This window comes from Pipistrellus kuhlii, unplaced genomic scaffold (genome assembly GCF_014108245.1).
Source record: "Pipistrellus kuhlii isolate mPipKuh1 unplaced genomic scaffold, mPipKuh1.p scaffold_m20_p_15, whole genome shotgun sequence".
NCBI classification, from domain to species: domain Eukaryota; kingdom Metazoa; phylum Chordata; class Mammalia; order Chiroptera; family Vespertilionidae; genus Pipistrellus; species Pipistrellus kuhlii.
This window is the reverse complement of record NW_023425460.1, coordinates 34,854,798-34,875,182: the sequence shown is the minus strand read 5'-3', so window position 1 is coordinate 34,875,182 and position 20,385 is coordinate 34,854,798. Positions and strand designations below refer to the sequence as shown.

General features: G+C 44.7%; 1 protein-coding gene across 2 annotated transcripts in view; it reads right to left on the bottom strand.

Moving 5' to 3' along the window:
• The window catches only part of SORCS3 (sortilin related VPS10 domain containing receptor 3), a 481,307-nt gene that overhangs the window by 260,996 nt on the left and 199,926 nt on the right, over nt 1–20,385 (bottom strand). For both annotated transcript variants that reach the window (XM_036438956.2, XM_036438955.2), the window contains exon 3: nt 10,273–10,372. In XM_036438956.2, coding sequence (XP_036294849.1) covers nt 10,273–10,372 — 100 coding nt within the window. The remainder of the gene's footprint in view (nt 1–10,272; nt 10,373–20,385) is intronic.

Below are 20,385 nucleotides of genomic sequence, written 5' to 3'. Positions count from 1 at the left end.
CTTCTCCCTCACTTCCAAGGAAAACAAGCCCTAAGACTTTAGGGTAAACTCAGCCAGCATGAGTTCATATGCAAGCAGCTAGATGACCAAGGAAAAACAATCTTCATAGCTACTGAAGGAAGAGATGGGCCCGGAATACTTAAAACCATTTACAAGTGGCTTAGGGGCCAGTTGAGGCAAAACATGGACTCCAGATAGCAACGTCAAGGAGCTACTAAGGCTGAGGGAATCTTCTCTGAGAAATGCCAGGCTGAGCCCCTCTGAGCTATCCAATGCCGATGCTCTGTGACTTGGGGTCAAGGTGGGGTGGTTGAGACCAGGAAGCCAGCAGTTTAGCATCCCAAGCCGCCTTTCCGGAGCTAGCCTGCATGCTAAGCTTCTGCTCTGACCTCAGCTCACTCCTCTGAGAGGTCCAGAGTGGAGTCAGGAAATCTCCGCCGCATATATATGCTGTCACTGCCTTCCTCAGGATGACTGAAGATTGGAGGTTCAGGCCAAAGACCACTTTGGATAATTGCATCCCATCTCTGCTGCTCTTCTTAAGTGTCTGTCCTCGCCTGGCCTGCTGACTGCTTTAATCACTCAAGTGCCTCTCCTGTTACCATCCCCCCAGCAAGCGAAAGGTGCCCAACCAAAACATGCTGCCAATAACCTTAGACTCGGTCTGAAAACCCACGCCCAGCTCTGCCTTTTAGTCCATGGCCTGACTATCTGCTGCCTTCCCTGCTGGCTAGTCTTTCTGTTTGGAGCCCTTTCTCTTTGGATGCCAGCTCACTGTAGACCTTTCCTCTCCTTAACTCAGACTCTCCTCTACAATTAGAAGACGGTGCTGCCTTTGGCTGCTCTGAGTCCAACTTGGCCTTAGGGACATTATCCATGGCCACATGCCCTTCCCAGGTTTCCCACCAGTCATGCTGAGGGTGCACTTCTTTGCTTTGGAAGTTGGAAGTTCTTTGCCTAATACTAGTTTGAGAGAGACAGATCCCATTTCCCAGGATAGAAAGTCAGCTACGTGGCATTCAGAGTTCTGGGTGGAATCCCTGAGCAGAGGGGAAGCCAGAAGAGGCTCATTTGAATGGGGGAGGGGACACAGTCACATTGTTGAGCATCTACTCTGTGCAGTCCATATACATTGTTGTTGAATCCTTAAATTAATTATTAAAATACTACGGGAGCCCCATCTACCAATGAGGACACTAAGACTTAGAGAAGTTCAATAGCACAGTCTAGATCACACCAATAGTGAGGCACAGGCTGTGAGGCTGTGAGGCTCCTCCCTCCACATGAGGTCACTGGGCTGGGGCCCCCAGGAAGGCCCTAGGAAGAGCTTTACTCTCCTGGAGAGAGATCCTCATGTGTTTTCTCACACCTCTATCGCCCTCCTTTCCCCCTCACCTCCTTCCCCTGTTGGGTCATCATGAGACAGCGGGAGCCGCCTCTCTGACTCAGACTCCTGCTGAGGAAAGACTGGGCTGGCTGTCCCCATGGGCTCCCGGAGGCCCTGTGCCCGGGGCTGCCAGCACCAGCCCAGGCCTCCACTTGTCACAGAGCCAATGTCACAGAGCCAATGCACCACTGGCTCAGACCCCGATGAGCGGACTCTGGGACTTACATGCTCTAAATCTGCCCCAAGCCATTTGGCAGGGCTGGGAATGCCAGGATGCTCACCCCTCATTATCCAACAAGCTCACCAGCAGTGTGTGTGGGGAGCACTGGTGCCTGTCATTCTGACCTTGGGCAGGACGTGGGGGGGATGGGCAGGACTAAGGTATTCATGCCAATAGCAATCTCTGCTTGGTTGAGCTCACCCAGGAATGAATGAATGAATGAATGAATGAATGAATGAAGTCTTTATTTCACTGATGGTGGGTTTTGTCACCTCTGAGGCAGTGAGGTCCATTTCTATATAACTATGCCAAGGAACATTAGCAAGAACACATTGCCCTGCCTCCCCCCCACAGAGTTGCTAAAATCACTCTGCCTGTGATGCTCAGGAAAGACTCCCAGAGGGCCTAGTGAGGGCCGGGCAAGGAAGGGATGCTTAACACAGGCACCTCACCGTTACAAGAGGCTCCTGTCAGCCTGTCTTATATGCAACTCGCATGCCACCGACCTTGCTCAGAGGCCTTCCATGCTGAGTGCTAACTCCATCGCTGAGCTTCTGGAGTCTGCTCTATCTAGTGTCCCATCTCCCTCCCGATTTACACCTGCTAACCCTCGTGCATCTATCTCACTTAGTGAGGCATAAATTAAAACACCCACACCCACACTCCCACATCGGATAGGCCTACTTCCCTCCTCCAAATCCCAAGCTTTCTTCCAAAGTCAGCGTGACCCCTGCCTCTACCTGTCCCCAGCTCTGATTATGCCACAGGATGGCATCTTTCTTCAGGTGTGGTGCTGTATGAATTCCTTCAGACTGGGATGCATTGTCCTCCTTTCTGAAGGTCGTCAAAGTGTCAATCTTCCACCACCTCCTTGGTCATCGAGGGCCGGTTTAAAAGCCCCATCAGTGTTCATCAGGATGTCATTTTCCCTTGCCCAACCTGGCGCTCTCAGGCTGCAGTTCAAAACCCTCTCCTTTGGGTTGTGTTCTTGGCTCTCTGCTCCTGTTACTGGCTCTGCCTTAGCCTGTATCTTTGGCTGCCAATCCCCTGAGTGGGAGTCTTCCTCAGAGGCTTACTGAGCAGCTATGGTGTTCAACCAGGGTTCCTGGGGTGAGCCAGGCAGCAAAGCAGAGCTGGTATCTCATGGGACCAGCCAGAAATACAGGTTTCCTTGGACATTGCGCACCAGAGTCAGCCCAGAAGAAGAACAGGGTTTTTCTTATTATTTCCTAACTCCGGGGTTTTCATAATGCTTTTTGTTGAACGTCTTCTATATACACAGATGCACATGGACACACACATGCACATAAAACCAAAAAACCAATAAAAATCAAATTAAAAAAATAAGTTAGGCCATAAGCCACTAAGAAGTGCAGTAAGTGGCTAATTTTTATTGTTCCTTTTAAAAGCCTGAATAATCTTTACTGCAAATCATGCTTTTATTTTTATTTTTAAATATGATATACTCAATGCAAACCCCAAAGGGCACTTTGGACAGAAGCCAAGCGATAGGTTTATATTCTTTCTGTTTCCAACTAAAATACAAAAGACAAAAAGAAAAAAGAAAAAACTAGTAATCATTTTAATGAGCCTTTAAATAAATTCTTGGCTAGGGCACACTGCAGTAATTTATATGGGGAACCACATACATATATTTGCTGAGGAAGGGACTTTGTGACTAAAGACTGAATTTCCAAGAACCACTCTAGAAGCCTTTTCCTTTAAGTGATTAGTTTGAACTGAGCCACACTTGATGTCCACTCCATTGCCGGGTCCCACTGGCAAAGGCAGGTGGAGATTTGTAAACCACTGTCTTTCCCCTCATTGATCCACCTCTCCCCTGCCTTCTTAGTGCTCCATCACTCTGATTTCAGGTTCTCTTTCTGGACATACCAAGAAGAGAAAGGTTTGGACGCGGAATCAATAAATGAAAAGGTTTTGACCCGAATTCTGTTCTTTTACTTTTCCCATCCCTTCCTCTCACACATCTCCCCCTCCATGCATCCCCCGAGACACTGCTCTAGCCTCCTGGTAACCGTTAAATTTATGAGGCAGGAAAACAAGGTGGTGGTGAATTAAAAAGGATGGGACCATTTTTCTTCATCAGCAAAATAATCAATCTCTCCCAGAAAAACAGCAGATTTGGTTTTAAGAGGCAGGAAAAAGGCTGGAAAAAAAATGTGACAGTGCCTCCTGAGAGGACAGAATGTGAGGCTCTTAAAAACCCTGGGTTCTGGGAGCCACATCCTCCCCAAGAAAGCTAAGAAGCAGACAGCCTGTGCGGTGAGCATGAGGGCACAGCCAGGGAGCCTGGCTTCCGGTCTGTCACCATGATGCTAGCTCCATCGAAGTAATCACAATCTCCCCCTTCCCCCAACACACACACACACACACACACACACACACACCGCTTTCTGTAGTTTATTTCCTCCAAAGCAATTATATTTCTCACTCTATTCTAGCATTGCTTCCAAAAGACCCAGATAGGTAAATGATCTTGTATCTCCATTTTACAGATTGAGAAACAGAGGCCCAGGAAATGGAAATGACTTCCCCAGTGTCCTGCAACTAATCAAAAGAAAGCCCTAAACTAAAAATTCCAAATCCTTCCTGGGCATCTCTTCTCCAGGGAACCCAGCCTCTGGCTTCTTTGGGGGCTATTTGGCCATGGGCATGCTACTCTGCCCTCTGTGCTTCCAACACGCACAGTTAGGATTCCAAGTGCTCTGTTTATCATCCAGATTCACTTGAATTGGAATTCCAAATGCAGTGTCCTTGGGGCTTTGAGATCAGAGAACCAAGAAGCTATGGATGTTGACATAAACCCTACAACACACATTCAGTAAGACGGGTGGGGAGTACATATCCCCAACTGCTCCCTACTCGCATTCACCACTACAGTATGCCCAGTCAGGGTTCCCATCAGATCTGAGTGTTCCAGCTGTCAGCAGCCCAGGGGCTTGGCAAAGAATATTAGATGAGGAGTCCCACAGACTACTTCTAGCTCCAGCTGCAAACTGCTCTGTGACCTGGGACCAATCCTCAAGTGGCCTCTTCTGTTCAATGAGAGCCTGTGCAGTCTCTAAGGCCCTTTTAGCTCCAATGTGCAGTGAGTTTAAGAATTAAATAGGAGCAACAGTGAGTTGGATGAGCACATGAGACCAAGGTTAGTGGCCATCAGCAGCCAAATGTAAGCAGATCACTGAACTCCAGGTGCCAAGCTCATCATTTGTAGATAGAATAATAACAGTACCAATGATTACTGATGACATCTTAAATGAGTTATTTCATATAAAACACTTAGCATCATTTGGTGTATTATAAGTGCTCAAAAATACTTCCTTATCATCGTCATCATTAATATTATACACACTTATTTCACTTTAAAACAGAAACTGATATTATCACCCAGGTATATTACACATTTCTGAAAGCAGGAATGTGCTTCTAAGATGCTTTTCTCAGTTAGACATTAGACATTGAATAGATTCCTTAACAGCCTAAAATTATCTTTCCGCATTTTTTGGCTTTGCTTTGCTTTAGTATAAAATATTTTAATACCTGTGAACTGACGTGTATTCCCTAGAGCTTACTCCCCCTGACCCCCTAATAATCTCCATAGACATGGCGGGGGAAAGCAGGAGGCCAACAGTTTAAAATTCTGCATTGTGTTTTGTATAGATGTCAAAGGGACCTCAGGGTTATGCTGCTGTATTAGGAGAATGACAGGAACAACCAACATCCAACCACACACATACGATGCCTCTTTAACAGCTTGGCAGAGGCGGTTTGTGCATCAGAGCAATCTGCCTAGTAATCCCCACTGTATTTCTGCAGGGTAGCCTGGAAGTAATTATCCTTCTCGCTGGTAAATCAATTAGGAAAGGAGGATCTAACACTCCCCTCCCTCTCCAAGAAATTGTAATCCTCTCACACTAATGGGCAGAAAACCTTAGGCAACAAAGTTATGACTAAAAACGAAGTGATGACGGCATTCAACCTGGTCTTTAAACCAGTGGCAGGAACAGCCCACCTGTCTGGGATCAGAGTAGAGGAAATGACCCTTGTGATCTGACAAAGTGAATGGGCATCCTGGACCCTCTCTTACCAGCTACTTCACAAAAAGCAAGAGGCTCACCTACTTTAGCCTCGGTTTTCTCGCCCATCAAATGGGGATAAAACTACCAGGCTCAGAGGATTAGTAGTGAAACCAGAATAAACTATAGAAATGACCTTAGCCCAGTGTCTGGAACTTATTAGGAGCTCAAGAAAAAGAAGTCATTATCCTATTCTGATGTCAGACCTGGAAGTCCTCTTCCCACCCACATGCAGAGAGACACACACACCTCTACCCTGCAGTCATGTGGTCACATTCCCTGCAAGTCCGACCTTTCTATGCTCTCTACCATTTCCCAGACACTGTCTCCATATCTGCAGGTGGAAGCTGCTTCTGAGCCAGAGCAATTAAGCCATAACAGGCCTGTATTTTCCAATCCATGCAAAGGTTTGTTTTCAGATAGACACCCATGGGAGCCACAGCCCTCTCTTTGGGGACAAAGCCTTCAGCCTGTTGACACAAAGTTCAGCTCTGTTAAGTGCAGGCTTGACTGTGCATGTGTCATTCTGCATGGGCCTGAGGACAAGAGTCCATTAACACTAAATGAGGTCTAGAGGCCCAGGTCTAGACATTTCTCTCCTGCAAGGGGAAGGAGCTCAGACCCCACCATAACAGAGCCCCTTCTCCCAGAGGCCAGCCTCACACACCCCTAATACTAGAAGGAGCACAACTGCTCCTTGTGTACAACCTGCCAAGTTCAGACATCATCCAGGTGGTCAGCTAACTGGCCAGTGGTTGGAGAAAAGCAAACAGTGAGGGATAGAGAAATTCACATCAAACATAGCCTGGGCAGGTCAAAATTACTAAAACTATTCTAGGATGGTTTAGAACAACGTCAGCGAGAGCAGATCCGAGCATTTTATAGCAATTTACTGTCACTTAGGGAAAGCCTAGTAGATATTACTAATCCACATCCCAATGTCTTTAAGGGAATCCAGCATCATTGGATGTATCTTGACAAATTTGTCCCCTAAATAAAACCAATGGGGAGACTGCTGAACACCCACCCATTACACAGCGTGATTAGAGTCTATTTCTTCATTTTGTGGGCTTTCTAAAGTGGCTGGGAGGACTGGAGACTGTATAAAGTAAGCTCCTAAAAGATAGTTCCCTATAGGAGGTGCTCAATTAATGTTAAGATTATTACTGATAGAAAGAGACTTACACATGTTAGCATGTCTCCTTTTAACCTGAGGGCTTATCAGCTATCTGTAGTCAGAGATTTTGTATTGTTGGAAAATCAACAATGAGCTCCAGAAACAAATATATAGATACAAGCACAATTTACTGTTTTGCCAGGAGAAACAGATCTCTGCAATACTCACAGCCTCCAAGGGAAGGAATAGCCATCTGTTAAATAAATAACTCATTAGGTGAAAAGCAAGTGTTTCTACAAGATTTACTGAAAAAAATCTGCTGGAGAGTAACCACTGTTAGCTGGCTGACGAACATGGAAGGCCACAGATAATCTCGGCGCTGAGAAAATCAAAAGACTGCTGCATAACTCAAGCTGAGCTGAGAGCCCAAATAACCACGGGTTTAAACATCAAGACATAACTAAGAAGATGCTTTTTTAAAGTTGCATTACAAGGCCATAGTGAATCACAGCACTAGACCAATAAAGAAACAAATAAGAGTATTTTCATTTATATCTAACTGGCATTCTGCCCAAGTAGCTAGAGAAGAGAAGTTCTAGCAAACTGAATATTCTGGTTAAGAGAAAGTCTCCATGTAGAATATTTGTGCATCATCAGTAACTACAGGCTCAGAATACAATAAAAAACAGTGAACAATAAAATGAAAGAGCATCTAATTGCATCTTTCCTTGGGTACTTCAGAAAGCACTTCAGGATCACAGTCTGCTTAGGAAATTAATTTCTATTGTCATTTTAAAAAAAATAATGCACTAGCCTGTCATTTGTCTTTCTTCAAGCTGAGTGAAGAAAATGTCTCTGCTATAACTTTCTCGGTGATAGTGCCTCTTAGGTTGGAGTTAACTGGTGCTTCTCAGAGAAGACCGACAAAATAGGTCCGACTTTTAACTTGGCAATAGTTCCTGGAAGAAACTGTCCAGAGTGTGCATGGTCTGGATGTCAGCTCTACGAAGAAAAATGGAGGTGGCATTTCTGCACCCGTGGTCTCCAAACCTCAGCTACCTTCCTCCCTACCCTCAACATCTGCCTTAACCTGCCCCTGGCACTTCTAAGCATCTCTGGGCTGTGCTAAGGGGAGCTAAAGCAGTCAGGAGTAGAGGAAAACAGCAAAGATCAAGAGACATTGAAGGAGTTTACGAGGAAACACCTGGTAGCAGATAGACAGATGATTATCAAAAGGACGAAAGCAGATGTTACCCTTTCATATACCACATGAGGAAATCCACATGAAGACAGATGATCTGTCATCTACATAGAAATATGAGAAAATCTGCTGTGATCCAGAAACAGATCAGAGATAAGCACTGAAAGGAATCTGCCATGTGTCAAACACCCACTTCTTGCTTCTCCCAAAGAACATACACTGTCTGTGATTCCATCCAACCCCAAGTCACAGGGAGTCATGAGATCAACGGCCAACTCAACCCATAACTGGCTGAGTGGCCTGGGTGAGACATTTGTCCTCTGTGGGCCTGCTTCCTTCTCCATGTAGGGAGAAGGAAGAGAAAGAATTAAAATAGATCATCACTGACTCCATTCAGTCTAGTTTTATCTTGTGTTCACCATGGACAGGGCACCAAGTTTTAAATCAATTGAAGCAATTGCCTCAAGCTTCCATGTCAGAACTGCATCATCAATTTTGAAACCCTAAGCTGTGATTGTAGAGGAAGAAAAGATACAGAGTGTGGTCTGAAATCTGGACTGGGGACCGAGACTAACCTGGCTCCTTTTCTTAGCTGGCTCTCTGGGCTATTTTGGCTTCCATATTTTTCATCTCTTAGATGAGGCTATTGGTGTAGAGTCTCAACTAAGACTTCATGAACATTTTTGGTTTACGGTGGGATCATAGCTGTCCACAAACCCCTAAAAAGGGGTTTCAAATTTTGTGTGCAAAGGCCTATTTCTAGAAAGGAAGTCTAGAGTATTAAACAATTTCACAAGAGTTGAAATTCAAAACTGATTGAGATCTGTTGGTAGAGGTGAAATCTATGATCCCTTCCAATTCTGACATGTAATAATTCAAACAATACTGAAAAAAATAAAAATGACAATGCTTTGGAACAGAGAAAAGAGAAGCCACTCAGCTAAAATCGGTAGCAAGTGCCTAAACAATCATCCCAATTATCAGGATTTGGGAACTGGATGGTGGGCACAGTCTCAAATCTGGGGACCCCTGGAGCAAGCTGGACCTTTGGGTGTCCATCCCCAACACTGGCCCAGGAGCCATCAATTCTGCTTCCTCCCTTTGGGGATCTGCAGGATGTCCAGGTGGTGGTGAGGAGAAGGGGTGGGGCTGAGAGGTGTGACGCTAAGGATTTCAGTCAAAACTGCTGTGCTCTACGTAAGCAGCATAAACAAGCATCATTCTAAGTCATCGCCTGGATTCCAGGAGTTGGAATCACAGATAGGGGAAATCTGCATAATAGGCTGGGATTCACCCCTGAGTTTTCCTCTCTAAAGAGAGGGTTTGCAAACCACTGGGGACTGCAAACCAGTGTGCAGGAGTAGAGCTTGGGAGTGTCATTTCTGGCCTTTAAGAAACACTGACATAGCCTTTTATAGTATATCCCCAATGTGTTTATGGTGTCCAGGCCTGCCTAAGCTTCTAAACAGCAGTGCCTTCCTACCTGATGATAGATCACTTCTCCCCAAAGCTAATATACTGTACCGCATTCATGTTCTAAAACTGCAGATAGTTCCATAGAATCCAGAACCCTCCTCCCAATAAGTCTGCATGACTCAAGTTCGACCTTCTGTGAGTTCACTCCAGGCCTCAGAAGCAGCTCCAGATCAAGATGACAAATCCAGGAGTTGCCTACCCTTCCCTCAGCAAAACCACTTTCTGAAAATATTCCTGCAAGAGTGGGGCTAAAGATAAGGTGACCAGACATCCCGCTTTTGGCAGGACAATCCCGATTTTTGGAAAAAATGCCACGGGACACGAGACAAATTGTTAAAAATAGAACTGTCCTGCCAAAAGCGGGACGTCTGGTCACCTTAGCTAAAGAAGGACTCAGCTCTGGAGTCAGGCAGACCCATTCTGAAATCCTAGATCTGTTACTTAACATTGTCTGACTTCAAGCTAAAAAGTTACTTCCTACCCTATGGATTCATTGTGAAGATACATGAGATAAGGGGTGTGAGACACTGAGCACCATACTTGGCACAGAGGAACCCCTTACCCTGGTCATATGGTTTTACTGTTGTTGTTGTTGTTATTATTGCTGCTACTATCAAGACTATTGTTAGAATTACAAAGTCTTCAATGTCGTTAGCATATAAAATAGTCCCTGTCTAAGCAATTTCATGCCTAGTGTTTTTTCATTACTCACAGCCCTAGGCAGCCTTGCTGCCCCCCAGGGAGTGCCCAGGACCCACCAACCTCTTCTCTTACCTTCCTTTTGTTTGTGGGATTGACATAGAGGTAACTGAGGACCGTCTTCAAGCCCACTTTGTCATTCAGTTTTTCATAGGTGGTACCATAATTCGTGGACCTGCAGGTAAGAGAAAGATGGGAGGTTGTGTTTAACGGGAGCCAGACTCTCCTGGGACAACACAAATCACATGAGTGCATCAAAGTGCTTTTCTGAGATAAAAGTCCCCATTAATTTTAGAAGATCAATTAGTCTAATGTGTCTGCTTACTCCCTAAGCTGCCTCGCCTTTGCTCCTGGCCCTCCTCAGGACCTTCTTTTCTGCCCTCTAAGCAGATGTGTGGTGAGAGTCACTGTGGGAGAGGGCCTGTCCCCAGAGCTCAGCCTTCAGGTGCCTCCGTTTCTCTGCACGAAGCTGGAGCTTGGTTCTCAATAGCAGGGACTGTACCAGGAGGGAGGTCATGGGTGCAACCAACTTCACGCCCCCTCCACTGAGCTTGAAGCAAGGGGACCCCGAAGAGGCAGGATGCATCTTACCCAAGAGCTAGTGGACCCATAGCCAGACTAGGCCACACCAGGCAGAGACTTTGATGCTTCATGTAGGAGCAATGGTGCGACAGGGTGAAATGCCAGCAGAGCTGATCTGCTTGCCAATAGCTCATCATCCCAGTTTTCCTGCTGGCTACTCTGACCTTATATCAAAGCACAGAACAAAGGCAGGACAACTCCTAGGCTCCCTCCCATCCATCTCACCTTTCCAAGGTGGAGGACAGATAGCAGGTGCTGAACAGATTCAAGTAGCCAACCTACCTGCCATCTTTCACCTTCTTCCCACCCTCACTCCACACATGCCTCCTCTTTTTCAAAGCACCAGTATCATAAGGTTCTCACTCCCTCTTCTGCCATCATCTTCCTGGGCCAGACCCACAAATCTTCCTCCACTTGAGTCATGGAGGCCAATTTGTTGTCTCTCTGGTCAACGAACCTCTTGGAGCCTTCATTTTGCCTCCGATCTGTTTCTGACTCTGGCTGGGTTCTGATCCCCCTAGTTACTACCTGTGCTGGACCACAGATTAGCTTTATAAACTTAGTAGCCAAATGGTGATGATCTTTAAGAATTACCCCCACCCTCCTCCAACCTGCCCAATTCCATGTCTCAGACCCAGCTTACATACCCACCCTTGCCTCAGTGAAGGCTTCACTAGCCCTCTTCCTAATGGCCACTCATCTTTCCTTTGCTCCAGAGTTAATGCCCCATCCAGGAGGCCCCCATGGCACCCTGCATGCCTCTTTTCCACTCTTCAATATTGTCACGAGTAGTTTCTTTATGTTCTGCTTCCCTGAGCACAGTGTAAGCTCCTCAGGGACAAGAAACTTCAGAGAACACTATGGCAAGAGAAAGAAAGTGAACTTTGGGCATAGCAAACTGTTTCATTCCCAGATCTGCAGCGCTCTCTCTGGGAAACTTCATAAAGGATGTAAGCATAATAAAATGTTAAAAAATGAAAAAGTTTTTTAAAGGACATTCACTTCTCCTTTCCAAGACCAGGCCTTATACATCAGGCACAGTCACTTTGTTTACTGAATATATAAACACCAATATCTCAAATCTTTCCCTGGGATACTGGCTCCATGTGGTCATTGGTTCTTCTAACTTAAATAATCAGTCCCCACCCCCACCCCCTGCAAAAAATAAACAAACAAACAAAACAAAAACCCACACAACTCACTTCTTATCTTCTGTCTCTGGGCTGCCTTAGGCACTGGGAAGAACTCTCAATCTTTCTCTTTGCCTTTATCTCTTGAACCCAGCTCAGTCTCCAAGTCTTAATGATTCTATCTCCTAAATAACCTGGACCGCTGGTCCTTTCATCCTCAAGCCAATGCTGTAGCTCAGGCATCATCATTTTGCCACAGTCTTCCAACTGGATGTGTGGGGTGCAGCTACAGTGTTTGGACAGGTTCAAGCCTTGGACTGATGAGAGGGCACAGTCCCCTCATGGCTACATGCAAGTCCCAGCTTGGAGGGCAGAGACCTACTAGCACAATTATAGCCAACAGCTGTAGTTGTAAGCTTGAAGCTATGGTCCAAACACATGGCTCCACGTGCCTGAGTGATTTAGGCTGCAAGTAAACAAAGCTTGATCAGGTGCATGTAATTGAGTAGGATTGAAACCCACGAGAATGCTGTAAACATCTTGACCACACCCTTACTTTGCCTCATGGCATCTGGTTATAAAATAGACACAGCTTGTAGTCTGTTGTGCTGTCTCTTCATCAGAGGAGAAGCATCCCACTGAAACCCAGCTTTCATTCTCTTGTCTTGTATTTTCTAAGACTTTCAGCCACCCTACCCAGCCACCCAGAGTCACTGAACCTGGCTGAGCTGGTGCGGCACATAAGGTGCCTCGGGGCTGAGTATGCCATGGCTTGCCAGCCCGCCACGTGGATGCTCTTCTTACAAACTTCTCCCTCTCCCACCATCCTCCATGGTGTCATGGGATGAACTATTGGCAACCACCCAGATCTGTTCACCTCACTCCCCACCAGTAATTACTTACTGCCTTCCTACTATGAGGTTGTATCTTCCAAGCTTAGTCTTGTAAAATCTGGCTGCAACTCCCCTCACTAGACTTATTTCCAGCCACTTCCTTCTCTGCCCCTTTCTCTCCATCCTTATTAAACTTTCCTGGATGTCTTGCAGTTTTATTTTTCTCCATTTCTGCACACATCATTCCCTTTGCAAAACTACCCATGTCATTCTTCTTCTACATGGTAAATTTCTCTCCAACCTTCAACACTCAACTCCAATATTATCCTCTTTCCAACAAGTTAATCACAATTTCTTTTGTGTTTACAGGCCAATTTGTACATATTTCAATTTTAGCCTTTATCCTGCTATTTGGGTTACCAATTTTATTCCGAGATCTCTTTTTTTACTCAAACTCCCTAAGGACAATAGCAGTTTCTTCTAAGAGCCCAAATGTCTTACACCATGCCCAGTATAAAGAAAATGATGAGTATACTAATTCTGTGTTGTTTTTCTCTGTCTTTATTTGCAAATATAAGTGAATGAATGAATGAAGCTTGTCCAAATCTCACTGACCAAATGCTAATGTCTAGGAACCACTCAACACATAGCCACACCTAGAAAACATACCTGGCCCTTTGGGTGCTGCACAACTGGCATAGACTGTGATGTCTAGTGGATCCTGGTGCCAGGGAAGGGTCTATATTAGGGGTGTCGAACTCAATCAGAGAAGGGGCCAAAATCTAAAATCCAGCCTAAAACGCGGGCCGAATGGTTTACTGAACAGTCATAAACTGTCATTGTGATGGAAATGCAGCGGAGTGCAGTGATGACAGCGCGGTGCAGGCCACATTGCAAGGCCTGGCAGGACGGATTTGGCCCGCGGGCCTTGTGTTTGACACATGTGGTCTATATAGTTCCCTCAGACCAACTTTAAGGTTAAATAACCAATCACCCTGAGCTCCCATCCTACCCAGGTAGTGGAGGAGACAGACCTACAATCTACAGAGGCTTTCAGTAAAGAAGCATACTTTATTAATCCAAATAAAACATGAATTGCTTCTCAATTTTATATTTCTGAAGACTTAAAGACATCATCGTGGGGGGAAAAACACTGAACCCAAGTCTGGAAATCTAGAATCTAGAAGTGATTCTGAAATGTACTCAAGGTGGTATCCTGGACAAAGCAATTCTCTTAGCCTATGAAAGAAAATAATTATTTTGACACTTGTTAAAATGATAAGACACACTTTATTCAGGACTATCGCAGTAGGTATCGGGACTACTGCAATGGGGATTGCAGTAGGAAAGAGATATTGGGTCCAATTCCAAATACAACAAGGAAATCAGAAACTTACAACCAAAGAGAAAGGTAGGGTCTAAGAGGGTGGGGTATCTGACAGGATCTTTGCTGAAGAAAAGCCAGGGGTGATTGGACATCACCTGAGGCATAGTGGAGATTGAGAAATTCAGTCAGATATTGAACATGATGAAATATGGAGTTTTCCCATATTTCAGGGGATTCTGGCTAAATTGACTTAGCAAGAATCTTGCTAAAATTTGGCTCTTGGGAATATACCCAAGGACAGGGTCTGTTTGAAAAGAGCTCAGAGGATCTTAACTAGAGTTTGGTCAAGAAGAGGATCTTTGTCAAGCCCCAATTCCACCATCAACACAGAGGTTTAACTCAGATAACCAGAAAGTTCCTTCTGGGACCTTAGATCTTATTATCCCACGAATGCAGTACTAAGCTGTTTTCCAGCAACTGACTTTTCCTCATACTGTATATAACATCTTATTTATAAGAGCCAAATTCTCAGGGTTCCCCGCATGACTATGTCACAACACATTTCCTTCCAGAATCAAAAAAGAAAAGAAAAGAAAAAAAAAAACCCTCATCAAAGGAAGTACCGTATTTTCCGGCGTATAAGACGACTTTTGAAATGAAAAAAAAGTCAACCGGAAATCGGGGGCAAAAGACCAAAATTGCACAAAAATTACCTGCAGATCTTGATGGCAAAGTAAGTCTTTTCTTTGAAGTGGGGGGTAGTCTAATACAGCGAATATAGGCCTAAAGCTATGTTTTAACTGTAAAATTAAGGGTCGTCTTATACGCCGGAAAATACCTCGCATAGTTTCTCTTTCAACAAGATGCACAATAGATTCAATCTGACTTCACTGTTTTCCAAAAATGGCTGCGTGGAGACTTCCTAACAAAGGATACTCCTCATTTCAGTTTCCTCCATAACCCTGAGAGGTTTCTGCTCTTTCAGGCTGACAGAAACAAGTCTCACTCACTGAAGACATCTCAAGGAGCCAGTGAGTCCATGGAAGCAAAGGTGACCTGCACTCTGTCCTTTCAGGGATGAACTCTTGCACACCGCACTGACCACAGAGCTCTGTAGGCCCGTTTGCCTTGGGGAAGGGGCAGAGAGGCCTCAGCCCCGTTGCCAGAGAGCTGTGCCTGCAGAACTTACTTTTATAAGAAAGCAGACCATCCTCCACCTTGTGACTCCAAATATCTGCCAGTGGGGTCACTTCACTGGTACAGGAAACAGCCTCACCTTCCCAAATTTAAAGCTAGCCTCTGAAATTTGTACATCTGGCTAAAATGTTCAGAAATTTTCAGAAAACTGGAACCTTCGCACACATGCATTGAGCACTCACCATAGGCCTGGGACTGTGCCAGTTACCATTGTGAATTGCTCAGGACACACAGCTAACCTGGGGGACAGCAGGTAAGATGTGCATGGCCACTGGGCTTCCAGCCTCTGTGTCTTGGCTCAGGTTACTCTGATTCCAGCAGGTCACTCCATTGGTGTGTGTGTGTGTGTGTGTGTGTGTGTGTGTGTGTGTGCCCCTAACTCTTTCTGTCTTTTTTAATTTATTTTTTATTTTAAAATATATTTTTATTGATTTCAAAGAGAAAGAGAGAGATAGATAGAAACATCAATGATGAGAGAGAATCACTGATTGAGTGCCTTCTGCATGCTCCACACTCAGGATCAAGTCAGAAGCTAGGACTTGGTTAGGGCTTGGTTAGGGATCAAGCCCTAAACAAGAATTGAACTATAACCTCCTTGTTCATAGGTCAATGCCCAACCACTGAGCCATGCCAGCCAGGTCTTTCTGTTTGTTTGTTTTTATAATGTATTTCCAGCACACCAAAAAGCATATGAGATGTCCATCATATACCCACTATTAGATTTAACAACTATTTGTCTTCATAAACAACCTTTGTGAATTTCTACATTTACATAAATCTTATCTTACACAGTATATGTTCTGAGGCTAGCTTGTTTTGCCCAAATTTCAGTTTGGGAATGTATCCACATTGACACAGCCATAATTCATTCATTTAAACTGCTGTAGAGCAGCACAGCTTATGAATAAACCACTATCTATTCATCTTGTACATGGTTTCCTGTGCATTTGTGAAGAAATGTTTTTTTGAGGAGATATTACTGCTTCATACTCTCTGTATAACTTCTACTTTGCTGGTTATTGACTACATTCTCTCCAAGGAGGCTGAACCTTCACAGGGATATTCCCTTAGTTTGCAAACTGGGGGCCTTTATTCCCAGGGCCTAAGTCCATCACTCTTAGGTGATCTTGACCTAGGATCCCTCTTTCCAGAGTCTTGAATTCCACCCAGAGTATCTGAACCCAGAGAGCAGCCTGACCCCTAAATATTGGCCTCTTTAGCAGTGTCCCTGGTTTTCCTATTTGCCCTGTGGCTCCTCTGCCTGCCCAACAACCTGCTAGTTGGCCCTCCCAGATCACACTACTCTCCAGCTACCTGATGATAACTGGCAACCTCCCAGAGAGTGTCTATGCCAAGACCCTGACTGCTGGTCTGAGCCCTTCAACCATTCAGGAGCCTCTGTCCCATCCTGACAGGACTTAGATGAGCTTCAGCGTGTAGGCAGTGCATTCTGGGAGAACCACTCCAGCCTAATCAGTCATAACCCTGGTTGGTCCCCACAGCCACTGTCTCAATGCATCTTCCAGAGTTGAGTTATGAATACATTATACTTTTATCCAGCCAGCAAGCTCCCACTCCTCCCGTGAGCTTCTGGGGAAGAGGTTGTGGCAACAAGCATATGTGCTGCTATTTTTAAAGTAAAAGAACAAAACAGAAAACCTTCCAGCCAACACAGCCAAGTCGGCTTCCCAGTAGAGCTGAGCTGAGGCTCCACGCCCCGTTCCCAATGCCCATTCCTGCCAGAGGTGAGAGGACTCCAGGACCCTCTGCCAGCTCTCAGTGGGCCACCAGATGTTCAGAGTTAGGGAGGGCACACCACTCTCCTCATTCATTCAGCGCCTTGTCCTCCTTTACCACCTGGCGCCTCAGCCCCTCCTCCAGCTCTTGCCCTGAGGAAAAAAACTAGGAAATTACAAGTATTTACTCATTCTCATCAGTCTCTCATCTCAATGGACACCCTTCCAGGTGATATGATCTAAAGCTAGCTAATAACCACAGTCATGGCAGTTCTTTTCCTATTAGCAATTTTTGTTTTGCTCATTTCTTAGTATTTACCTGTTATCTATTAAGACATCTTCCCTGTGTCAGGCATCAAGCTTTGCTGTACCTTTCTGGATAATTATGAGTAACTCTCAGATTAGCAAACTTTTTTCTTTAACAGGGACAGATAGGCCCTAGCTGGTTTTGATCAGTGGATAGAGCATCAGCTCATAGACTTAAGGGTCCCAAGTTCCATTCCCGTCAAGGGCACGAACTTCGATTGCAAGCTCAGTCACCAGCCCTGTGGAAGGCAAATAATCAATGTGTCTTCGAACATCAATGTTTCTCTCTCCCTGCCTCTCCACTTCCCTTCCACTCTCTCTAAATATCCCATGGGAAAGTACCCTCAGGTAATGATTAAAGAAAATAAAAAGGGAATATTAAATATTTTAGATTATATCAATCTATGACACAACTGCTCTGCTCCTGTAGCTCAAAAATATAAAAATATAAAAAGCCAAAAGCAATATGTAAATGATGGGTGTGGCTGTGATACAAACAGTACTTATTCAAACAGCAGGTGCATAACTTTATGGCCACTGCCCTATGTGACTGCAGCATCAGTTACTACTATCTCCACCACTCCCAGGCATCCCACTCAGCTTCCCTTTCTATGACAATTTACTGATAATTCCCGCCAGGATCACTGATGTCCTAACTCATACCTCCCTGACTGGCTGCAGTATCAGGTCAAAATGCTTGCTGGAGGCCTGACATTTAAAGTCTCCAACTTAACTGTCAGGACTTCCTTCTGCTTATCTCCCAGTTTGAGTACTAACTTGTGGAGATGTTTTCTGAAACTTCAGCCCACAACCTCCTCTACTTTACACAAACAGCACCTTGGAGTTCCCCATTTATGCTCTGAATATGCATAAGTGCTTTTTCCTCTTTTCAGCAATTGCTAAAAGTTTTTAAAAATAAAGTAACAGCTCAACCAGGGTGGCTTAGTGGTTGAACATTGACCTATGAAGCAAGAGGTCACAATTCAATTCCTGGTCAGGGCACGTGCCCAGGATGAGGACTCCATCTCCAGCAGGGGATGTGCAGGAGGCAGCTGATCAATGATTCTCTCTCATCATTGATGTTTCTATCTCTCTTCCTCTTCCTTCCTCTCTAAAATCAATAAAATATATTTTTTTAGTAAAATAACAAATGAAATATTTTGAATCTCTGAAGTTGCAGAGCATAGCTCTCAGTAGAGAAAACAGGGAAGACGGGAGCAGTGCAAAGACAATGAGAAGTAGAGGTAAGCGCCACTTCTTCGACCCTCAGCCCAGACAATAGTGAAGTATTAAGTGAAGAGTAGTAAGATGCCTGGCCAAGCATCTGACAAAATGCTCATGGCTGTCATATTTATGAACAGCACAGACTGTAGGGCAATCACCTTGTTTTTTGTTCCTTGAGTTAGACTTCTTAACCTTAACAGGGGGTGATGCACATTGATAGCAAATAAATCATTAAAGAATCTTTGGCTACTGCTTCCAATTGCCCCCATGGAAGTACAATATGGCCCAGCTGCCTGGCAATCAAAAGACAGAACGATGCTTCCCAGTGCCAGGCTTGGGAAACATCCATTAGCCATTCCCCCTGAGTGCGTTCCACTGATAGTCAACAATCAAAGCCCATAGGCAATTAGGGGCTCCAGTGTGTGGTGAACCACAATCGATTCCAAGGTCAAGGTCATGAGCACAGCTCCAGACTCATGGCTGCCCAGAGAGTCTTTATGATTGAACTGGGAAAACCATTCATGCATGCTCCCCTCTAGCCTGTTCTACTCCTCATCTTCGGGCCAAAGCCCAAAGCCACATTAATGTGTATTTTTGCAATGGCAGAAGCCCAGCCTGACCACAAATAACAAGCCAGATAACTAATTTCAGACCTCAAGCCAAAAGCAAGCAATTTAAATAGCTCCATTCTCCAGTGGGTTATGGTCCCACTTTCTGCTAAAAAAAAAAAAAAAAAAAAAAAAAAAAAAGGCAGGCTGATTTCAAGGCAGAGGCTCATGAAGATCTCAGCAACCTCTTCATGTTATTGGACTGCTAAGCTGCATGGCCTAATCCAGTGGTTGACAAACTCATTAGTCAACAGAGCCAAATTTCAAAGTACAACTATTGAAATTTCTTTTGAGACATAAAGAAAAAAAAAGGGGAATATTGAATATTTTAGATTACATCGATTACAACAGAGCCAAATTTCCACAGTACTATTGAAATTTCTTTTGAGACATAAAGAAAAGAAAAAGGGAATATTAAATATTTTAGATTACATCAAATATTTAGATTACTTAAACTTCTTGTAATGCCACTTCTTCAAAATAGACTCGCCCAGGCCATGGTATTTTGTGGAAGAGCCACACTCAAGGGGCCAAAGAGCGGCATGTGGCTCTCAAGCTGCAGTTTGCCTACCACTGGTAGTCTCACGACGAGAAGCACAATTATTATATATAGGATGATTGGTTCATCTCTGTGACCTTCTGCCCCAGCTCTTTGAATAAAATCCATCACTGGGTTCCAAATGCAGAGAATTAGAGGTTAGCTGACTCTGAAAACCAGATCATGCAAAATGTGTGGTTCATAGCAGATGCAATATAGACCCAACAGCAGCAGAATTCCCAAAACAGATCTAGGAGGGAAGGTTGAGATGGGTAGGGTTGGCCAAAAGTTCAACTCCTGGGTCTTTCTCACTGTTACAGCACTTCTGTTCTACCTGAAGAATCACAGTTCAAACAATAGGGTTGCAGGGTTGTTATTCTGAGGATTTAAGATGCCAAGTTTGGCTCAGTGGATAGTGTATTGGCCTGTGGACTGAAGGGTTCCAGGTTCAATTCCAGTCAAGGGCATGTACTTTGTTTGCAGACACATCCCCAGTAGGGGGTGTGCAGGAGGCAGCTGATCAATGTTTCCCCTCATTGATGTTTCTAACTTTCTATCCCTATCCCTTCCTCTCTGTAAAAAAAAACAATAAAATATATTTTTTTAAAGAAAGATCTCAATCTTATCAGCCAAGAGACCTGTCTTTGTCATATGGGCGAGGGGGGGAAAGAAGCTTTCCAGAGAGAAAGAAAGCAAGAGCAGACCCC